General features: G+C 45.4%; 1 protein-coding gene across 1 annotated transcript in view; it reads right to left on the bottom strand.

The window, feature by feature from the left end:
- Positions 1-23,435, bottom strand: part of LOC143808515 (saxiphilin-like) — a 164,308-nt gene extending 140,873 nt beyond the window's left edge. Inside the window, exon 1 of the mRNA XM_077291265.1 lies at positions 23,308-23,435. Within this exon, the coding sequence (XP_077147380.1) occupies positions 23,308-23,347 (40 nt within the window). The 5' untranslated portion in view covers positions 23,348-23,435. The remainder of the gene's footprint in view (positions 1-23,307) is intronic.
- Positions 23,436-24,750: the final 1,315 nt, after the last annotated feature.

Genomic DNA, 24,750 nt, shown 5'->3' with positions numbered 1-24,750 from the left:
CCTGTATAACAGCAGCTGCAAAGCTCTGCTTAGTGTCTGTAAATCCCAGTATACCAGTAGCTGTCCTGACAGTTCCCAGTGCAGGCATACCTCCCAACTTTTGAAGATGGGAAAGAGGGACAAAGTTTGCGGCGCGCAAATTTTAGGCCACGCCTCTGACCACTCCCATTCATAACTAGCCACACCCATATCCACGTCCCAACCACACCCATTTAGCACTGCCTATCACACTGTTTCATAAAGAATAATTCTAAACAAAAAATATGGCCACAGTGCTCAATACTGTATAATGGCCACACATGATGCTCCATACTGTATAATGGCCACACATGATGCTCCATACTGTATAATGGCCACACATGATGCTCCATACTGTATAATGGCCACACATGATACTCCATACTGCGCGGCTGCGCTCCGTACACACGCGCTCCGCTCCATACACCTCGTACACACGCAGCTCCGCTCCGTACACCTCGTACACATTTAGCTCCGCTCCATACACCTCATACACACACGGCTCCGCTCCATACACCTCATACACATTCAGCTCCGCTCCATACACCTTTTGCCTTTTGAAAAGATTTTTTATAATTTTTTCTATTTTTTCTCTGGCGCCCCATTAGGGTCGGCGCCCTAGGCAGTGGCCTCTCTGAGCTTGTTCCGGGTAGAAAAAGAAGATAGTTAGCAACTGACCTGCATGTTAGTTTTTAGGCCAAAAGTAAAAAATGTAAATTGTCCCATATAACCCCTTTAAAAGGCGTGAAGGACATTGGATCAGGACTGGCATACAAAACACAAGTCTTTATGTATTTCCATATATGTATGCAATTTCCTTATGCTTTCAAACTCTGCTTACTGTGTGACAAGCATACACAATCATTACAGTACGGTCATTAGTGCTCCCTTTTACTAGGCAGGCAACCTGTATGTCCATCACATGACCCAGAAAGCTCCTGTAAGATGACAGCAAGCAGAGATCTTGACAATGCTAAGTAAACTTTACTTGTAGAAACTACATCAATTAGCTAATTTCAGTTACTTGGGTCCTTATTGCATTTAGGCCGGTTTCACACGTCAGTGGCTCCGGTACGTGAGGTGACAGTTTCCTCACGTACCGGAGCCACTGACACACGTAGACCCATTAAAATCAATGCATCTGTGCAGATGTCAATGATTTTTTGCGGACCGTGTCTCCGTGTGCCAAACACGGAGACATGTCAGTGTTCGTGGGAGCGCACTTAATACACAGACCCATTAAAGTCAATGGGTCCGTGTAAAACACGTACCGCACACAGACGTTCTCCGTGTGGCGTGCAGGAGACAGCGCTACAGTAAGCGTTGTCCCCCCCACATGGTGCTGAAGCCGCCATTCATATCTTCTGTGCAGCAGCGTTTGCTGCATAGAAGATATGAATAATAGTGTTTAACCCCTTAAGCCCCGAGGGTGGTTTGCACGTTAATGAGCGGGCCAATTTTTATAATTCTGACCACTGTCTCTTTATGAGGTTATAACTCTGGAACGCTTCAACGGATCTTGGCGATTCTGACATTGTTTTCTCGTGAGATATTCTACTTCATGTTATTGGTAAAATTTATTCGATATAACTTGCGTTTATTTGTGAAAAAAATGGAAATTTGGCGAAAATTTTGAAAATTTCACAATTTTCCAAATTTGAATTTTTATGCCCTTAAATCACAGTGATCTGTCACGCAAAATACTTAATAAATAACATTTCCCACATGTCTACTTTACATCAGCACAATTTTGGAACCAAAATTTTTTTTTGTTAGGGAGTTATAAGGGTTAAAAGTTGACCAGAAATTTCTCATTTTTACAACACCTTTTTTTTTAGGGACCACATCTCATTTGAAGTAATTTTGAGGGGTCTATATGATAGAAAATACCCAAGTGTGACACCATTCTAAAAACTGCACCCATCAAGGTGCTCAAAACCACTTTCAAGAAGTTTATTAACCCTTCAGGTGTTTCACAGGAATTTTTGGAATGTTTAAATAAAAATGAACATTTAACTTTTTTTCACACAAAATGTATTTCAGCTCCAATTTGTTTTATTTTACCAAGGGTAACAGGAGAAAATGGACCACAAAAGTTGTTGTACAATTTGTCCTGAGTACGCTGATACCCCATATGTGGGGGTAAACCACTGTTTGGGCGCATGGCAGAGCTCGGAAGGAAAGGAGCGCCATTTGACTTTTCAATGCAAAATTGACTGGAATTTATATGGGACGCCATGTTGCGTTTGGAGAGACCCTGATGTGTCTAAACATTGAAACCCCCCACAAGTGACACCATTTTGGAAAGTAGACCCCCTAAGGAACTTATCTAGATGTGTGGTGAGCACTTTGACCCACCAAGTGCTTCACAGAAGTTTATAACGCAGAGCCGTAAAAATAAAAAATCATATTTTTTCACAAAAATGATCTTTTCGCCCCCAATTTTTTATTTTCCCAAGGGTAAGAGAAGAAATTGGACCCCAAAAATTGTTGTGCAATTTGTCCTGAGTACGTTGATACCCCATATGTGGGTGTAAACCATTGTTTGGGTGGCAGAGCTCGGAAGGGAAGGAGCGCCATTTGACTTTTCAATGCAAAATTGACTGGAATTGAGATGGGACGCCATGTTGCATTTGGAGAGCCCCTGATGTGCCTAAACAATGAAACCCCCCACAAGTGACACCATGTTGGAAAGTGGACCCCCTAAGGAACTTATCTAGATGTGTGATGAGCACTTTGACCCACAAAGTGCTTCACAGAAGTTTATAATGCAGAGCCGTAAAATAAAAAATCATATTTTTTCACAAAAATGATCTTTTCGCCCCCAATTTTTTATTTTCCCAAGGGTAAGAGAAGAAATTGGACCCCAAAATTGTTGTGCAATTTGTCCTGAGTACGCTGATACCCCATATGTGGGGGTAAACCACTGTTTGGGCGCATAGCAGAGCTCGGAAGGGAAGGAGCGCCATTTGACTTTTCAATGCAAAATTGACTGGAATTGAGATGGGACACCATGTCGCGTTTGGAGAGTCCCTGATGTGCCTAAACATTAAAACCCCCCACAAGTGACACCATTTTGGAAAGTAGACCCCCTAAGGAACTTATCTAGATGGGTTTTGAGAGCTTTGAACCCCCAAGTGTTTCACTACAGTTTATAACGCAGAGCCGTTAAAATAAAAATTCTTTTTTTTTCCAGAAAAATGATTTTTTAGCCCCCAGTTTTGAATTTTCACAAGGGTAACAGGATAAATTGGACCCCAAAAGTTGTTGTCCAATTTGTCCTGAGTACGCTGATACCACATATGTGGGAGGGAACCACTGTTTGGGCACATGGCAAAGCTCGGAAGGGAAGGAGCGCCATTTGGAATGCAGACTTAGATTGATTGGTCTGCAGGCGTCACGTTGCATTTGCAGAGCCCCTGATGTACCCAAGCAGTACAAACCCCCCACAAGTGACCCCATATCAGAAACTAGACCTCCCAAGGAACTTATCTAGATGTGTTGTGAGAACTTTGAACCCCAAAGTGTTTCACTACAGTTTATAACGCAGAGCCGTGAAAATAAAAATCTTTTTTTTTTCAGAAAAATTATTTTTTAGCCCCCAGTTTTGTATTTTCACAAGGGTAACAGGATAAATTGGACCCCGAAAGTTGTTGTCCAATTTGTCCTGAGTACGCTGATACCCCACATGTGGGGGGGGAACCACTGTTTGGGCGCATGGCAGAGCTCGGAAGGGAAGGAGCGCCATTTGGAATGCAGACTTGGATTGATTGGTCTGCAGGCGTCATGTTGCATTTCCAGAGCCCCTGATGTACCCAAACAGTACAAACCCCCTACAAGTGACCCCATATTGGAAACAAGACCTCCCAAGGAACTTATCTAGATGTGTTGTGAGAACTTTGAACCCCAAAGTGTTTCATTACAGTTTATAACGCAGAGCCGTGAAAATAAAAATTCTTTTTTTTTTTTCACAAAAATGATTTTTAGCCCCCCAAATTTTTATTTTCCCAAGGATACCAAGGGAACTTGGACTGCAAATTTTGTTGTCCAATTTTTCCCGAGTACGCTGATGCCCCATATGTTGGAGTAAACCCCTGTTTGGGCGCACGGGAAAGCTCGGAAGGGAAGGAGCACTGTTTTACTTTTTCAACGCAGAATTGTCTGGAATTGAGATCGGACGCCATGTCGCGTTTGGAGAGCCCCTGATGTGCCTGAACAGTGGAAACTCCCCAATTCTACCTGAAACTCTAATCCAAACACACCCCTAACCCTAATCCCATCTGTAACCCTAACCACACCCCTAACCCTGACATACCCCTAATTCTAATCCCAACCCTAATCCCAACCGTAAATGTAATCCAAACCCTAACCCTAACTTTAGCCCCAACCCTAACCCTAACTTTAGCCCCAACCCTAACCCTAACTTTAGCCCCAACCCTATCCCTAACTTTAGCCCCAACCCTAACTTTAGCTCCAACCCTAGCTCCAACCCTAACCCTAGCCATAACCCTAGCCCTAACCCTAACCCTAGCCCTAACCCTAACCCTAGCCCTAATGGGAAAATGGAAATAAATACATTTTTTTAATTTTATTATTTTTCCCTAACTAAGGGGGTGATGAAGGGGGTTTGATTTACTTTTATAGCGTTTTTTATATCGGATTTTTATGATTGGCAGCTGTCACACACTAAAAGACGCTTTTTATAGCAAAAAAGTTTTTGCGTCTCCACATTTTGAGACCTATAATTTTTCCGTATTTTGGTCATGTGAGGTCTTGTTTTTTGCGGGACGAGTTGACGTTTTTATTGGTAACATTTTCGGACATGTGACAGTTTTTGATCGCTTTTTATTCCGTTTTTTGTGAGGCAGAATGACCAAAAACCAGCTATTCATGAATTTCTTTTGGGGGAGGCGTTTATACCATTCCACGTTTGGTAAAATTGATAAAGCAGTTTTATTCATCGGGTCAGTACGATTACAGCGATATCTCATTTATATCATTTTTTTATGTTTTGGAGCTTTTATACGATAAAAGCTATTTTATAGAAAAAATAATTATTTTGGCATCGCTTTATTCTGAGGACTATAACTTTTTTATCTTTTTGGTTATGATGCTTCATGGTGGCTCATTTTTTGGGGGACAAGATGACATTTTCAGCGGTACCATGGTTATTTATATTCGTCTTTTTGATCGCGTGTTATTCCACTTTTTGTTCAGCGGTATGATAATAAAGCGTTGTTTTTTTGGCTCGTTTTTTTTTTTTTTCTTACGGTGTTCACTGAAGGGGTTAACTAGTGGGACAGTTTTATAGGTTGGGTCGTTACGGACGTGGCGATACTAAATATGTGTACTTTTATTTATTTTTTTTTAGATAAAGAAATGTATTTATGGGAATATTATTTTTTTTTTCTTCTTTATTTAGGAATTTATTTATTTTTTTTTTACACATGTGAAAATTTTTTTTTTAACTTTTTTACTTTGTCCCGGGGGGGACATCACAGATCGCCGATCTGATAGTTTGCATAGCACTCTATCAGATCGGCGATCATACTTTCATCAGCCTGCTCTGACCCGGAAGTACTCCCTGCAGCACCCGGATACAGCCCCGCGGCCATTTTGGATCTGGGGCCTGCATGGAGAAGACGCTCGGTACAAGGTGAGTACATCACCTTGTACCGATCATCTCAGGGAAGCACGCAGGAAGCCCCCTCCCTGCGCGATGCTTCCATGTACCGCCGGTACACCGCGATCATGTTTGATCGTGGTGTGCCGGGGGTTAATGTGCTGGGGGCGGTCCGTGACCACTCCTGGCACATAGTGCCAGATGTCAGCTGCGATAGGCAGCTGACACCCCCCGGCCGCGATCGGCCGCGCTCCCCCCGTGAGCGCGGCCGATCGGCTATGACGTACTATCCCGTCGGTGGGAATTAAGGCCCACCCCACCTCGACGGGATAGTACGTCATATGGGATTAAGGGGTTAAAAGAAAGATCTATCTGTCCGCCGCCCTCCCACCCCCTGTGCGCCCCCCCGCTGTTCTGAAAATACTCACCCGCTTCCCTCGTTGACTGTCGCTGCTTCCTGTCCTGGCCGCCCCTTCTACTGTATGCGGTCACGTGGGGCCGCCGATTACAGTCATGTCTGCAGTGTGATCCCTAGAAGTGTGTCCTAAAAGTGTGGATTACATTAGAATTAAAACCTGAAAGATGTATACAGACTGTGCCCTGCTACCTACCACCATCGTACTCTAACAAGCATCTCTATTCTTCCAACAGGTATGTTCATCCACCCAGCTCTCCTGCTATGAAGTGCACATAGTACATCACCCAGCTTTGCACACAGACTTTCCTCTGCTCCTAGCAATTTCATGGTATGTTCATCCACCCAGCTCTCCTGCTATGAAGTGCACATAGTACATCACCCAGCTTTGCACACAGACTTTCCTCTGCTCCTAGCAATTTCATGGTATGTTCATCCACCCAGTTCTCCTGCTATGAAGTGCACATAGTACATCACCCAGCTTTGCACACAGACTTTCCTCTGCTCCTAGCAATTTCATGGTATGCCTTTCAGCTAACCCCAACTTACCCTGTGATATTTATGACCTTGTTTACTTAGGCTTGATTGTATGCATCTGGTCCACCCTTAATTCTCTGACCAAGATGAGCAGAGACCACTCCTCTCTGCTTCACACCTGAACGCACTTAGTTTTACATATATTGCATAGCAAAAGTCTGCATAGACTTCAGTCTGCAGTGTGATCCCTAGAAGTGTGTCCTAAAAGTGTGGATTACATTGGAATTAAAACCTGAAAGATGTATACAGACTGTGCCCTGCTACCTACCACCATCGTACTCTAACAAGCATCTCTATTCTTCCAACAGGTATGTTCATCCACCCAGCTCTCCTGCTATGAAGTGCACATAGTACATCACCCAGCTTTGCACACAGACTTTCCTCTGCTCCTAGCAATTTCATGGTATGCCTTTCAGCTAACCCCAACTTACCCTGTGATATTTATGACCTTGTTTACTTAGGCTTGATTGTATGCATCTGGTCCACCCTTAATTCTCTGACCAAGATGAGCAGAGACCACTCCTCTCTGCTTCACACCTGAACGCACTTAGTTTTACATATATTGCATAGCCAAAGTCTGCATAGACTTCAGTCTGCAGTGTGATCCCTAGAAGTGTGTCCTAAAAGTGTGGATTACATTGGAATTAAAACCTGAATTGAACCTGAAGGAAACTGAAGGTAAGGCTACTTTCACACTAGCGTTAACTGCATTCCGTCACAATGCGTCGTTTTGCCGAAAAAACGCATCCTGCAAAAGTGTTTGCAGGATGCGTTTTTTCACCATTGATTAACATTAAGCGACGCATTGTGACGGATTGCCACACGTCGCACCCGTCGTGCGACGGATGCGTCGTGCAGTGGCGAACCGTCGGGAGCAAAAAACGTTGCTTGCAACGTTTTTTGCTCCGTCGTAAACGTCTTTTCCGACCGCGCATGCGCGGCCGGAACTCCGCCCCCACCTCCCCGCACCTCACAATAGGGCAGCGGATGCGCTGGAAAAATGCATCCACTGCCCCCGTTGTGCGGCGGAGACAACGCTAGCATCGGGAACGTCGGCCCGACGCACAGCGACGGGCCGAGCACGACACTAGTGTGAAAGTAGCCTAACTGGCCAGGCACTGCAAACAATGTTTCAGTTTGTTGTCACTTTCACCCCTATATTCTTTCACTTTCTGCTACCACCCCCAATCCCCACACCAAGTAAGGAACTGTTCATCTCCTCTTCAATCCTCCCCATCCATCTCACCTCCTCCTCAGAACTGTCCCTTAACATACAATTCTCTGTCTCAAAGCACAGGCAGCCCCCTCATGCCCTCTCCTGCTCCCACCTGCTCACACTATCTCTCCTCCTTCTCACTGCTGGTGATATCTCTCCAAATCCTGGTCCTCCTCACCATATTCCCACAGTCATTTCTACCTCCCATCCACGCTCCATCACAAACTTCCGTAACCTCTCTAACCTTATACCCATTCGCCCAGCCCCCACTTCCCCAGTACCACTAACAGGAGCTCTGTGGAACGCTCGCTCTGTCTGTAACAAGCTTTCCTACATCCATGATCTCTTTGTTACTACCAAACTTTCCTTCCTTGCCATCACCGAAACCTGGCTCACCCCTTCTGACACAGCCTCCCCTGCTGCACTCTCTTACGGTGGCTTCCACCTTTCTCACACACCCCGCCCCAGCAGCAAGCATGGCGGAGGAGTTGGTTTTCTGCTGTCAGATAACTGCTCCTTCACCCCAATCCCACTGCCACCCTCTGTTACCCTCCCTTCCTTTGAGGTGCACTCTGTGCGCATCTACTCCCCCTCCAACCTCCAACTGGCTGCCATTTACCGCCCCCCAGGGCCAGCCACCATCTTCTTTGACCACTTCACCACCTGGCTACTTCATTTCCTTTCCGTGGACATCCCCACTATCATCATGGGCGATTTCAACATCCCCATTGACACTTCACTCTCGGCTGCCAATAAACTTCTATCTCTCACTTCCTCCTTCGGCCTCACTCAATGGTCTTCTGCAGCCACTCACAAAGATGGTCACACACTGGACCTCATCTTCACCCGCCTCTGCTCCCTATCTAACCTCTCTAACTCACCTCTTCCACTCTCTGACCACAACCTTCTCACATTCTCATCTCTCTCCACTCCATGTCTACAATCCCCACCCCACAAACTTTCACACCCTCGCAGAAATCTTAAACATCTTGACCTACATTCATTCTCTGAATCCCTCCTCCCTCTCACAGACATAAGTTCCATACACAATGCGGATGACGCTGCCGCTCTATATAACACCACAATAGCTGTAGCTTTGGAATCTGCTGCCCCACTTACACATACCAAAGCTCGCAAAATCAACAGACAGCCCTGGCACACCAGCCTGACCAAAGAACTGAGGCGAGCTTCCAGGGCTGCTGAGCGCAGATGGAAAAGATCCCACTCCAACGACCACTTCATCGCATTCAAACAGTCCCTCACTACTTTCAAGACCACACTCGCCACAGCTAAACAAACCTACTTCTCATCTCTCATATCCTCCCTGTCTCACAACCCTAAACAGTTATTCAACACTTTCAATTCTCTCCTCCGTCCCCCAGCACCTCCTCCCTCCCCACTCATCTCAGCTGAAGACTTTGCCTCATTTTTCAAGCAGAAGATTGATAGCATCAGAGACAGTTTTGGTCAACAAGCCGCATAGCCCTTCCTCCCGACTTCCCAGCCCTCCACCTCCAAAACCAACTTCTCCACCATTACAGAAGATCAACTCTCCACTCTACTCTCAAGATCACATCTCACCACCTGTGCACTTGACCCACTCCCATCCCACCTAATCCCAAACCTCACCAGTCTTCATCCCAACCCTAACCCATCTCTTCAACCTATCACTAACAATTGGTGTTTTCCCCTCAAGCTTTAAACATGCCTCCATCACACCTATCCTCAAAAAGCCCTCTCTTGACCCATCCTCTGTATCTAGCTATCGCCCTATATCACTTCTCCCTTATGCCTCCAAACTACTGGAACAACACATCTACCTTGAACTGTCCTCCCATCTCTCTTCTTGCTTCCTCTTTGACCGCCTACAATCTGGCTTCCGGTCACACCACTCCACTGAAACTGCCCTAACTAAGGTCACCAACTACCTCCTAACCGCCAAGAGCAAGCGACACTACTCTGTTCTCCTCCTCCTCGACCTGTCGGCTGCCTTTGACACAGTGGACAATTCCCTATTATTACAGACCCTCTCATCCCTTGGCATCACAGACTTGGCCCTATCCTCGATCTCATCATACCTAACAGACCGGATATTCAGCGACTCCCACTCACACACCACCTCCTCACCTCGCCCCCTATCTGTCGGAGTCCCGCAAGGTTCAGTCCTTGGGCCCCTGCTCTTCTCCATTTACACCTTTGGCCTGGGACAGCTCATAGAATCTCATGGCTTTCAGTATCACCTCTATGCTGATGACACACAGATCTACATCTCTGGACCAGATATCACCTCCCTACTAACCAGAATCCCTCAATGTCTGTCCACTATTTCATCCTTCTTCTCCGCTAGATTTCTGAAACTTAACATGGACAAAACAGAATTCATCATCTTTCCCCCATCTCACACGACCCCCCCAACGAACCTAACCATTACAGTACATGGCTGCCCACTCTCCCCAGTCCCACAAGCTCGCTGCCTCGGGGTAATCCTTGACGCTGATCTCTCCTTCAAACCACATATCCAAGCCCTTTCCACTTCCTGCCGACTTCAACTCAAAAATATTTCACGAATCCGTTCATTCCTCAACCAAGAATCTGCAAAAACCCTAGTCCATGCCCTCATCATCTCTCGCCTTGACTACTGCAACCTCCTGCTCTGTGGCCTCCCCTCGAACACTCTCGCACCCCTCCAATCTATTCTAAACTCTGCTGCCCGACTAATCCACCTGTCCCCCCGCTATTCCCTGGCCTCTCCCCTCTGTCAATCCCTCCACTGGCTCCCCATTGCCCAAAGACTCCAGTACAAAACCCTAACCATGACATACAAAGCCATCCACAACCTGTCTCCTCCATACATCTGTGACCTCGTCTCCCGGTACTTAGCTACACGCAACCTCCGATCCTCACAAGATCTCCTTCTCTACTCCCCTGTTATCTCCTCTTCCCACAATCGCATACAAGATTTCTCTCGCATATCACCCCTACTCTGGAACCCTCTACAACACATCAGACTCTCGCCTACCATCGAAATCTTCAAAAAGAACCTGAAGACTCACCTCTTCCGACAAGCCTACAACCTGCAGTAACCACCGATCAACCAAACCGCTGCACGACGAGCTCTATCCTCACCTACTGTATTCTCACCCATCCCTTGTAGATTGTGAGCCTTCGCGGGCAGGGTCCTCACTCCTCCTGTACCAGTTATGACTTGTATTGTTTAAGATTATTGTACTTGTTTTTATTATGCATACCCCTCCTCACATGTAAGGCGCCATGGAATAAATGGCGCTATAACAATAAATAATAATAATAATAATAATGAATATGCGGCTCCACCTCCCATAGGGAGTGCCACACTGATGTACACCAGAAACGTAGGGGCACACGGACACGGATAATTCCGGTACCGATTGTTTCCGGTACCGGAATTATCTGGACGTGTGGGACAGGCCTTAGAGTGTGCTTTTTTTTGTTTATCTGCCTTTTTATTGCATTTTTTTTCTGTTGCTGATTTTTGTCTCTTTCTGGTAAGGTCAGGTTTTAAGTAAAGCAACTTTGTTTCGAAAACTTCTTGTTTGCTGACTTACCCGACTTTGATAAAACTTTACCGTAGAATGTAAAGGTACCGTCACACTCAGCGACGCTGCGGCGATATAGACAACGAGCCGACCTAAACTAGATCGCTGGAGCGTCGCTGTTTAGGTCGCTGTAGAGACGTCAAACACAGCAACTCCAGAACGATGCAGGAGCGATCCTGTGATGTAACGGTGACTCACTTCTCGTTCTCGCTGGTTGTTAGCTCCATGTCAAACAGCCGGAGTGTACCGACTGGCTAGAAGGAGACGCTGCGACGCCCCCTATGCTCGTTGCTGGCGTAGTTGCTTTTGATGTCAAACATGACGATACACACCGACCTGGCGATGAAATAAAGTTCTGGACTTCTAGCTCCGACCAGCAAAGGCACAGCGGGATCCAGATCGCTGCTGCGTGTCAAACACAACGAGATCGCTATCCAGGACGCTGCAACGTCACGGATCGTCGTCGTTCTCGCTGCAAAGTTGCTGAGTGTGACGGTACCTTAAGTCCGGAAGGACAGGGTCCTCTCCCCTCTGTACCAGTCTGTCACTGTAAACTTGTTTACTGTAAACGCTATCTATAACCCTGTATGTAACCCCTTTCTCATGTATAGCACCATGGAACTAATGGTGCTATATAAATAAATAATAATAATACCGACAGCGTCATACACAGATTACATGCGTTTTTAGTGAGTTTCCACTGCACAAACAGAATCAAAACATCTGTGTGTTTTTCTTATTTGCGGATTTTATGCATCTCATTCAAGTCTATGGAGAAAATAATCGCTAATAAAACTCATTTTATTATAAAAATTAATTGACATGTTGCAACTTTCAAAAACGTATTGCAGCATAAAAAAAGAAAGAAAACAGCACAGTGGGCATGAGATGATTACAAATCCCATCTACTTTGCTGGATCTGTAATGTACTGTGGTTTTTGGTCACAGAAATAGACAGGGAAAAATGTGCATCAAATACTCATTACGGGAACTTAGCCTAAGGGTGCAGACAGACGGCCGTATTTCTCGTGCGAGGATCGGACTGCACTGCACGGACTGGCCCGGCACCTCTCCTAATCTAAGCACGACATACTTCTATGCAGCTGTCACACTCAGGTCAGGAGGGCCGATGGTCTGTCTGAGCATTGCGATGCGGACCTTGCATGAGGAATACGGCCGTCTGTCTGCCTCAAAAAAGGGGTTGTTCAGGACTGTTACAATAATGACCTATCCTATAGGTCACACCAGAGTATACGCTCTCATGCAAGAGAATAGGGTCAATCATGCGAATGACACTTTGATCAGTCCATTCTGTGAAAATTGAACTGCACTCAGATGCCATCCGAGTGCAGTCCGATGTTTCCAACAGACTCATTGACTTGCATGGTTGAGTGCCATCCAAATATTGAATCAAACTCTGGCGTGAGGCGACTTTTTGCTTGGACCTGCTGTGTCCGAGGAAAGAAAAAAATTACAGATGTACACCACCCCATATTAACTAACACTGGTCCCAATGCGATCCAATGTTCTGTGGAAAATACGGATCTGTGCATGAGCCCTTATGATAGGTCATCAATACCGCGATCAGAACACTGTGCTCTGCAGCTCCCCACTTAAGGCTGCAGCAACAGTTTATCGACAGGGCTACCCCCACCAATAAGATGACCTATCTCAAAGATTAATGTCCTGGAAACCCCCTTTAATCTTGTACAACTCCCAGCAGGCATTGCTGCTACATATACTGCAGGGAATGGTAGACTGGAACAACAGCATGTAAAGTGTGGAGAAAGTGAAAGAGCATCTCCATGGGTCATGTGATCTAAGCTGTGTCAGCTGACTCCGCCATTAATAACACTGTATAATAGAGCTATCCATACTATAGAGGGACACGGCCCTGGACTTATCGGGAGGTGAGCAGCAGCGTCCATCTCCTCACCTCACAGAGAGCTGAAGCTCCCACTGATGTCTGTCATCCACCAGCTCCTCTCCTGCAGTTAGGTGCAGCCATGTTCCCTTCCCTCTTCAGGAGGCCGCACACAGGGAGCAGGGGCGTGTCTGCTCCACTGTGATGATGCAGCTGGCCGGGACATAGAGAACAGCCCGAATCGCTGCTAAGTGACCGGCTCGGGGAGCACTGGAAGACTGCTCAGTCAGGAACATGGGGAAGGGGCGTGGCCTAACACAAGGGGGCGTGTGACGGCTGCTTCTGTTGTCTGCAGGGAAGTAGTGTTCCGTGCGGGACAGAGGGGAAAACCATGAAAACCGGGACAGTCCCGCACAATGAGGGACGGTTGGGAGCCATGGTGCAGGTGTTACATTTGTATTGATTGTATTACTGTTTATGTTATTTATGTTAATAAAAGTTGGCCGCTGTGTCCAAAATATCCAAAAAGAATATAATTGGTTGTGTTTTTATTTAAGGAATGGGTTGTTTTTTTTTGGCAGTTTAGGATTACACATGAAGGAAAAGACCGTACTCGGCATACGCGGTCATGTGTATACCCGTATCAGAATCCTCTCCTGTGTATACTCCAGTGTCAGCCTCCCCTCCTGTGTATACCCCAGTGTCAAACTCCTCTCCTGTGTATACCCCAATGTAAGCCTCCTCTCATGTGTATACCCCAGTGTCAGCCTCCCCTCTTGTATACCCCAGTGTCAGCCTCCCTTCATGTATATACCCCAGTGTCAGCCTCCCCTCATTTGTATGTAGAAAAAAATCTGGGACTCCCGTTTCAGCAAAAATTGGTTATTTATTCACAGTGAAGTGATCCAAACGGTTTATATTCATTTGTAACATTTCGGTCACTATATGGACCTTCTGCAGACTAAATATAAGCAATGAAAAAAATCAAATACAATGCACGATCAGTTTACAATAAATCATTGGTTTACAGTAACTAATCATAACTAATAATAATCTGTTTAATCAGACAAAGAACCTAATTCCCATAGGGAAAAATTGATGTGCCAGTCCATTTATAAAATATATAACTTCTTTATTAGAAACATTAAAATACAAGAAAAGACATAACCAGGTGTATGGAAGTTACAAACTGAAACAATATCCACCAAGGGCCCCACCCCCCACCAGTTATCCCACCATATGTGTGGACTGAGCTCCTATATATTACAAACTGAAAGCGGCCTAGATAACGGTGCATGTGCACCTGCACCTGTCACGCATAATGCAAGCTGACAAATATCCCTCTATCTAATCATATATGGGGCTTTTTTATTTATTACTCTTAGGGCTATTTGCACTAGTATCAAAATATATATAGCCACAATTAGTATGATCTATACCATGACCATAATAATACCCTCCAAATAAACCCAGACATTTAAGTGTCAGTTCAAAAGCCATGCAAAGTAACAGGCCATGTGAAAATATCTAAGTTGGTCCACTGAACCCAGCCTCATATTATAAGAAGTTGCTCAGTACTTACAATAACGCGCAGTGAATGTGGGAAACCAGGGGGGGGTGAGTGCCCGCCCCAACGCGCGTTTCGGTCCGTCCTTCGTCAGGGGGCACCTCCCCGGGCCCCGTGCTTTAAATACATTAACCTCCCATAGCGCTACCAATGGTGTGTTGCGGCGTCGCCCGGATGTGGCGTCACTGCCGGAAAGTGACGTGCGCGTCTCCATAGCAACCGCGGCGCCGAGGAGCATCAGCGTCACACAGCACCGCGCATGCGCGATGCCGTGTATAGACACCGAGTGCCCCGAGAAGCCAACGGAAGCCATGGGACCGCGCGTCAGGCAGGGGCGTCTAAGTCGGCACCTACAGTGTAGATATCACACCACAGTATGTAGCCATAACTTGTTCTATATATATTGTTCTATATTCATTCTCCTAAAGAGAGATTCTAAGAGCACATAATATCTATGCTACCACAAACAAATAATATAGATTATAAAGCATAGCAATTTACAATTTACAACATAAGTCTGTTGCCAGTGCATATTTTCTTGCCACTTGTGGAGCGCAGACGTCCGAAAAGAGCCGATACAACACATCAATCCATCAGTCGAATATTAGGAAGATAGCGCATAAATTTGCAGCTGGGATTACTACACGGAATACCGGAAATAAAAATTAAAAATTAGTACAAAAATTAAAACAATTTTAAAAACAATATTGTAAACAGGATTGGAACCAACCATATGGTAAGATGTTCAGACAGATAATCAAAGAAAAGGAGCATAACTCAAATTTTCATTAAGTCCAGGAGGATATAGGGTGCCCAGCGTCCAGATCCATCTAGACTCTAACTGGGCTTGTTTCTTAGGGGTATCCCCCCTACGAATTCCCAGTTCCACCATGTCAATACCTCTGACCCTCAGAAGGCTACCATCACACCCATGATGTTGTTTAAAATGGCGTGGTATCGTTTTCAAGGTAGATGTGTCCTCACAATCCGCAGCTGCAGGAATGCCCAACACGTGCTCTCTCACCCGCACTTTCAGCTGCCTGGTCGTCAGACCGACATATATTTTAGTGCAGGGGCACGTAGCATAATAAATAACGTTTCTGCTTAGGCAGGTAATCCTTCTTTTGATGTTATATACTCAGGCATTTCCTGCATCAGCAAACGTATTACAGCGTTCTATATTCGGGCATGCCACACAGCGGCCACAAGGGACACATCCACCTTTTGCAGCCACTGTATCTAAAAAAGTTCTTGGTTTATTATTGACATAGTGGCTGCGAACCAACATGTCACGAAGATTACGCGACCTTCTGGCAGTGATGGCAGCCCTCTCGGGCAGAAATCTGGCAAGGACTGGGTCAGCTCTAAGAATATGCCACGATTTCTCAAATATTTTCCTGAGCATGGGGAACTGGGAATGGTAGTTGGTAACGAACCGGACAATATCACTATTCTCTCTATTGCGATTCTTATATAGAAGATCATCCCTAGAGGAGTGCCTTGCTCTATTGAAAGCTCGTTTTATCATTCTCCCACTATACCCCCTGTCGATCAATCTAGTCTTTAGATCTTCTGCCTGTATAAGGAAATCCTGTTCAGTAGAACATAGCCTACGCAAGCGTAGAAACTGCCCCGTTGGCACTGAGCGTATAATATGACTGGGGTGTGAGGAGGAGGCATGCAATAACATGTTTGTCGCCGTTTTTTAACGGAAAATATTTGTTTGTATCTCATCATTGGTGTCTCTCCTCAGTTTGACATCGAGAAACTCAATCTCCTCACTACTACTACAGAAAGTGAGAAAGATGTTACGATCATTGTTGTTCAAATCAATAAAAAAGGTTTCCAACGTTCCAATTGAACGTCATCAATGTACCGCATCCAGGAGAGGACGCGGCACATTGACTCCACCCGATCTGACAGGAAGAGGTCCCTCTCCCACAGCCCTAGGAAAAGGTTAGCATAGGCTGGCGCAAAGGACGCCCCCATGGCCGTTCCCTGGAGCTGCAGGAAGAAGGACCCCTTAAAAACAAAAAAATTATGCATAAGTGCAAACTCCAACAACTCAAGTACTAACTTGCTAATACCTCGCGGGAGTGTGGACATACCTAAGAAGAACTCAACAGCACTTAGTCCATCTCTATGGCGTATGCTGGTGTACAGCGATTCTACGTCTGCCGTCACCAGCATCGCATCACTCTCCAGATGTAAACCATCCACCCTGCGGAGGAGTTCACCCGTATCCTTCAAAAAGGAGGGCAACTCCTCCACCAGGGGTTGTAATTTGGAGTCTATCCATTGATTGACTTTTTCCAGGTAGTTTCCTGTACCTGAAATAATTGGCCGTCCTGGAGGTGACTGCGCGTCCTTATGGATCTTGGGCAACATATAAAATGTTGCAATGGTCGGTTCGGCAACCATCATTGCTTCTGCCAATTCCTTAGTTATTATGCCTTCTGCTTGAGCTCTTTTTATGATGGTTGTCAATTGTTTAGTAAAGGTGGACAAGGGGACTATGAAAAAGAGGCTTTTCGCCAGTTAAACAATAAAATGTGTTATAAAAAACTGACTTTTAACCCCTTGTCCGCCTTTCCCGTTCCATCATCGAGCGACGCTGTGTCTTATGGGTCTCTGCAGTGACTGTTCAGGCAGAGGGTACGCACTAAACACGTCATCGTGTGCTCTGACCTGAACATCACAGCCAGAGGATGTGGAAGACAGAGCCCGGCAGTAGAATGAGGACAGGTGAATATCGCATGGCTCACTCTCCCCCGTCATACTCACCCCCTCCTGGCCCATCCCTGCTTCTCCATCATCCCGGGCCGGCAGCTCCAAGTGTTTCACAGTAATTTTTTGAATGTTTAAATAAAAATGAACATTTAACTTTTTTTCACACAAAATTTACATCAGCTCCAATTTGATTTACTTTACCAAGGGTAACAGGAGAAAATAGACCCCAAAAGTTGTTGTACAATTTGTCCTGAGTACGCTGATACCCCATATGTGGGGGTAAACCACTGTTTGGGTGCATGGCAGAGCTCGGAAGGGAAGGAGCGCTATTTGACTTTTCAATGCAAAATTGACTGGAATTGAGATGGGACGCCATGCTGCGTTTGGAGAGCCCTTGATGTGCCTAAACATTGAAACCCCCCAAAAGTGACACTATTTTGGAAAGTAGACCCCCTAAGGAACTTATCTAGATGTGTTGTGAGAACTTTGAACCTCCAAGTGTTTCACTACAGTATATAACGCAGAGGCGTGAAAATAAAAAAAAAAATTTCCCACAAAAATTATTTTTTAGCCCCCAGTTTTGTATTTTCCCAAGGGTAACATGAGAAATTGGACCCCAAAAGTTGTTGTACAATTTGTCCTGAGTATGCTGATACCCCATATGTGGAGGGAACCACCGTTTCGGTGCATGGCAGAGCTCGGAAAGGAAGGAGCGCCATTTGGAATGCAGACTTAGATGGAATAGTCTGCAGGCGTCACATTGCATTTGCAGAGCCCCTGATGTAACTAAACAGTAGAAACCCCCCACAAGTGACCCTATATTGGAAACTAGACCCCCCAAGGAACTTATCTATATGTGTTGTGAGAACTTTGAACCCCCAAGTGTTTCACTACAGTTTATAACGCAGAGCCTTGAAAATAAAAAAAAGTTTTACTTTTTCAACGCAGAATTGGCTGGAATTGAGATCGGACGCCATCTTGCGTTTGGAGAGTCCCTGATGTGCCTAAGCAGTGGAAACCTGAAATTCTAACTGAAACCCTAACCCTAGCCCCAACCCTAGCCCTAACCCTAGCCCTAGCCCTTACCCTAGCCCTAACCCTAACCCTAACCCTAGCCCTAATCCTAATCCTAACCCTAACCCTAACCCTAATGGGAAAATGGAAATTAATACATTTTTTTTATTTTATTATTTTTCCCCAACTAAGAGGGTGATGAAGGGGGGTTTGATTTACTTTTATAGCATTTTTTTAATGGATTTTTATGATTGACAGCCGTCACAGACTAAAAGGCGCTTTTTATTGCAAAAAATAGTTTTTGCGTATCCACATTTTGAGAGCTATAATTTTTCCATATTAGAAACAGAAGGTGCTCCAGCTCCAATAAAAGAGATTCTTTATTAATGGTTAAAATCCAGTGACATAATAGATCCTTGCTGTAGTACAAATGTGGGGGTACAGAGCCCATGCAACGCGTTTCGATCGCTGCCGATCTTAATCAAAGCATCAATGCATTGATTAAGATCGGCAGCGATCGAAACGCGTTGCATGGGCTCTGTACCCCCACATTTGTACTACAGCAAGGATCTATTATGTCACTGGATTTTAACCATTAATAAAGAATCTCTTTTATTGGAGCTGGAGCACCTTCTGTTTCTACTTTGTAATTATCCCTCGTCTGGATCCGAGACGAAGCTCCGTGCGCCTGCAAGGATCGGTGAGCTGGCCATGGCTTTTTAGCCATCATCTTATTTTGTTTTTGTATACAATTTTTCCATATTTTGGTCCACAGAGTCATGTGAGGTCTTGTTTTTTGCGGGGCGAGTTGTTGGTTTTATTGGTACCATTTTCGGGCACGTGACATTTTTTGATCGCTTTTTATTCTGATTTTTGTGAGGCAGAATGACTAAAAACCAGCTATTCATGAATTTCTTTTTGGGGGGGCGTTTATACGATTCCACATTTAGTAAAATTGATAAAGCAGTTTTATTGTTTGGGTCAGTACAATTACAGCGGTACCTCATTTATATCTTTTTTTATGTTTTGACACTTTTATACGATAAAAACTATTTTATAGAAAAAATTATTATTTTTGCATCGCTTTATTCTGAGGACTATAACTTTTTTATATTTTAGCTGATGATGAGGTATGGTGGCTTGTTTTTTTGCGGGACAAGATGACGTTTTCAGCGGTACCATGGTTATTTATATCCTTCTTTTTGACCGCGTGTTATTCCACTTTTTGTTCAGCGGTATGATAATAAAGCGTTGTTTTTTGCATCGTTTTGTTTTTTTTACCGTGTTCACTGAAGGGGTTAACTAGCAGGACAGTTTTATAGGTGGGGTCGTTACAGACGCGGCGATACTAAATATGTGTACTTTTATTGTTTTTTTGGCACCTGAAATTTTTTTTTGTTTTGCCTGTGCTCAGCACTGTCCTCATTGACAAAACCCAAGCAAACATGGGGAGGACATACAAACTTCTTGCAGATGTTGCCCTCGGTGGGATTTGAACTCAGGATCCAGCGCTGTGGTGCTAAACACCGAGACAACGTGCTGCCCTTAGTGAACATCCATATTTGGGTACACTTTGACGTGGCTGGATAACTTTTGCACTTTTTGATTAAAAAAAATGTTATCTAGTTACCTTAAATTTTTAACGATTGCAGCAATATCAGAGTTCATGTGTTGATCAGTCCTGGTGTTTTTAATTTGCAGAAGACTTTAAGAGGGGTGCTACCTATTTTTTGCTCTCAGTTCATAGTCTGAGAACTTGTGGAAGGTGAGTTTTTTTCAGCTCCTTTCACTTGTGTGGCAGCCATTGATGCTGTGATTATTTGCCCATGGGGTTGTGTGGCCTGGAGCTTTGGGGGTATCGCCTAGCAGCCAGGGAGGTGTGGAGCACTGGGTTACTCTTCCTGCTGACGTACTTGTGAGGAGGAAGACCGGGCTGCGGGTACCCGCACTGAGCTGGGTCCAGAACTGTCGAGGCTGCGTCCCATGTTGCCCGGGGGGAAGGAATAGGGGACTGGACAGGACACATGACCTGGGAATAGGGGGCGTGTTTAAGCTGGAAACAGAGAAAAAGCGCCCAAAGCAAGAGGTCAGTTTCTCGCCGTCAGGGAGAGTGCAGCAGAGTGAGAAGTGCACTTCGCACCCCGAGCCCCGGCACTGCGACATACGGCAGCCAAGATCTCTGGGTAACGCCAGTGGGACAGGGAGTGTGGGAAGCACCATATACCTGGTTAAACATAAGATCAGGCGCAGAGAAGTGTGGCACCCCAGGAGTCCGGTTGCCACAGTGGCATTGCCATCCTCAGGGGGGTGATGCCATGCCTGGAAGCAAAGAGAGGTCCCCTTACTTGCTGATGTCCGCATCCACCACCTTTCCTGACTCCAAACCAGAAGGGGGAGCTCTAACCTGGTTTTCAGGGGAACTTCCCTATAATTTCTGGTCTGGAGGCGAGGTTAGTGAGTCTTAGTCAGTGTGAGGGAGCAGACAGAGAAGAAGGAAGAGGCAAGAAGTGAGGAGAACCTGGGGGATTGGAGCTGCGACTGAGCTCACTCCAGGACTGAGCGCCGAAGATTGGACACCGGAGTCCATGGTTGTGTGGGTACTGCAGGCCCTGCAACCAAATGCAGGGGACAGGAGATTGCAGGTCTCCTGGCCCCATTTGACACCTGGGGCACAGCAGCATATGAGAGCTCGGAGTCACCATGAGGGAGTGACAACTGGAACAGGCTCAAGCTGCCTGCCATGCGGGTAGTGTTTCACTTAGTAGACAGACTAAGAGAGGGACTTGAGGAGAACTAAAAGCACCAAGCACTCAGAGAACAGCGCAGCATGAAGGTGTCCAACCCCACCTGGCTAGGTGGACTCTGAATTGCTTCCAGGCTGCCTGGATCTCCATCACCAACTGTGACTTGTGCCCCGGACTGCACCTGCAACCTGGCATTAAAGGTAAAGAAAACTACAATCCTTGTGTCCTCTAGTTTTTCCTGCACCCTCAGTCCTGCACCCAACGTCCACAAGTCCCTTGCAAAATTGTACCTGTAGCCCTTGAGCCCCGCTCCACCTGTGGGGAGCAGAACCATCCCAGCTGCATCACCATCGGCCACAGGTGGTGTCACATACAATCCCTTATGAACTTCCCCTTTCTTATTTTTATTGCGCGCCCAGGGCCACGGACCTGGTCATCACTGCTGTGACCACCCCTTTAAGAGCCGTGCGGCCCAGTTCTGAGTACCCCACAGCCCTAGGGGGTGTTGCAGAAGCGTGGGCTGGTTGGAGGACATTGAAGTGTGGTTTCCTTTGCTGGCCAGTATGCATCACCCCACAGTCTGCAGCTTTTCCCGCTTTGATTGCTTTACTATTTTGCTCCGCAGTTAAATGGACTAGGGGCTCATTGGGTAAAACCGGAGACCGCCCGCTGCCGCCAGAAGACGGATTGTTAACTTTGAACCCCATCTGAGGACCCTACACCTGCCATTGCCGGTACTACTACCCCCCATCGGACTGAGGATTAAGGAAACCACCAGGAGCTACGATAAGTTTTGTTTGAAACTTAGGCTACTTTCACACTAGCGTTAACTGCATTCCGTCAAAATGCGTCGTTTTGCCGAAAAAACGCATCCTGCAAAAGTGTTTGCAGGATGCGTTTTTTCACCATTGATTAACATTAAGCGACGCATTGTGACGGATTGCCACACGTCGCACCCGTCGTGCGACGGATGCGTCAAGCAGTGGCGGACCGTCGGGAGCAAAAAACGCTACATGTAACGTTTTTTGCTCCCGACGGTCCGCTTTTTCCGACCGCGCATGCGGAACTCCGCCCCCACCTCCCCGCACTTCCCTGCACCTCACAATGGGGCAGCGGATGCGCTGGAAAAATGAATCCGCTGCACCCGTTGTGCGGCGGAGACAACGCTAGCGTCGGGAACGTCGGCCCGACGCACAGCGACGGGCCGAGCCTGACGCTAGTGTGAAAGTAGCCTTAGACTGTCGCACTCATTTTGCTTATTTCATTTAACCCTTGTTGTTCCAATAGCTCTTTGCTACTGCCTATTAACCATCTGCGAAGAGATTACTTTACCTTTTACCATTAAAGAATAAATAGTATTGTTATACCGTACTGCTCTGCAGACCCTGAGAGTGGTTGGCGCACGGCGCTGAACTGTTTTAGCCATGGACCCACTAAGACAGGGATGGCAAACTCAAACACACAGAGGACCAAAATTAAAAACTTGGACAAAGTCACGAGCCAACTAGTATACAGTATAGTGGGCCCCACAAAGTCCTTCACACAGAATAATGGTTCAGGTGACATGGTGTGACAGTGGGCTTCATACAGTCTGATGAGAATGTTAAACTAAGAACCTCATGTTCACTTTGGTAAATTTTTACCTAGTGGCTTGAGAACAGTATATGGTTTTCAGATCTGCGGTCCATGTCTTTTCCTACAGTTATGTCAAATATAATTAATGCAAATCTCATGTTTCTAGCCAAATTTAGGCAAATCCAAATTTGTCAGATTCACTCATCACTACAACTTATGTATATTTTGCTGTATGAGTAATTTTACAGTGACAGCCACAGAATAACAGCTGATTATGGGGGTTAAAACTGCTTGGATCCAGAGACTGATGGAACCAACTAGAAATTAAGATATTGTGAATTTGAACTCTTCTTTCAAGAAATTAAACACTAAATATGCAATTTCCAAATTGACATATTCCATCATGAGCTTGTATGGACATGTACTTACCCCACAGGCAGAGACATAGCAGCACTCGGAGAATCATCATCGTTTCTTACTAGGCAGCATGCGAAGAACGTCTCATCCAGCTGCTGTTTGCCTGTTATAATATTGTCTTCTATTGATAAGGGGGCGGCTGAATGAGCAGAGCAGATGTCCTTGTGCTATTTACACAGATGTTTCGCAACAAGACCCACTCACCTCTGTGTCTTTTTTGCACAAAGCCAGTTTTTTATTCTTTCATGTGACAAACATTGTTCTGCCAATTTGAAACTTTAGCTGCCAGTTGCCAAACTTTAATCTGCAGAGGAGCGACTGAGAGGGGCCAAAAAACACATTGGGCGAAAAACATGAGTGGGCTCTTATGAACATGCAGCACTGTACTGTAGAGCAGCACCACTAGATTGCCAACCAGGGCATGTGGGTAGGTCACTAATACTGGTGTTTTGCCAGTATAATGTCCTTGCTGATTGCTTGCATCTTCCTACAGGTCACAGATGTCACAGATCCACAGTGTCTGTAGTGTAAGAACTTGTGTGCTGATGAGATGATGATGAGTGACTAAGAAGCTAAACAGACAGCAAAAAATAGGAAATAACATATTTCCTGTTTATCAAAACTTCCCTGGTGGTGGTTTCACTAATTTTAATGTACTAGGGTAGAATAGTGAAGTAATAAAGCTATTTTTAATGTTTCTTTGCAGTGTGTATTATATATACACACACAGCTCTGCTACATATAAACATACACTATAAAGACACACACAGCTGTGCTACATATGCACATACAATATACAGACACACAGCTCTGCTACATATGCACATACAATATACAGACACACAGCTCTGCTACATGCACAGGCTACATATGCTTATAAAAACACACAGCTCTACTAAATACACATTTGGACACACACAGCTCTGCTGCATGCACACCACATGCAGATATATACGCACAGCTCTGCTATATATGCACATATAGACACACAAAGATCTGCTACATGCATATTTACATACACATAGCTTTTCTACAGACACATTCACACACATGTAAGGAGATGGACATATTGTCCTGCTCCTCCTTGATGACATCAGTGATATATATAATGTGTTGTGTAATCTGAATAATGTCCTGTGCCTTGTGTACATATTGTGTCATGTGAAGTGTAAGATATTTTCCTATGTAATGTATGTAGTGATGGAAGCAATATACAGTATAGGATAAGCATTATAAGTGCAATAGGCTTAGTATATAGAGATGTTTTACATTGTTCATTTGAAGCTGTAGTCTGCCCAGTCACAGATAGCTAGCAGAGACAGGAAGAGTTATGATATAGTTAATGTTTGGGAATAGCCCACAGGGGGAGTGCTAGTGCCAGGGACAGGAGATTACTTCCTGAATAGAGGCAGTGAGAAGCTGGAAAGCAATGAGTGTGCAGTGCTGGCAAAGGTT

This window comes from Ranitomeya variabilis, chromosome 2, assembly GCF_051348905.1.
Source record: "Ranitomeya variabilis isolate aRanVar5 chromosome 2, aRanVar5.hap1, whole genome shotgun sequence".
Lineage (NCBI taxonomy): Eukaryota > Metazoa > Chordata > Amphibia > Anura > Dendrobatidae > Ranitomeya > Ranitomeya variabilis.
This window is presented reverse-complemented; position numbering and strand designations above follow the sequence as displayed.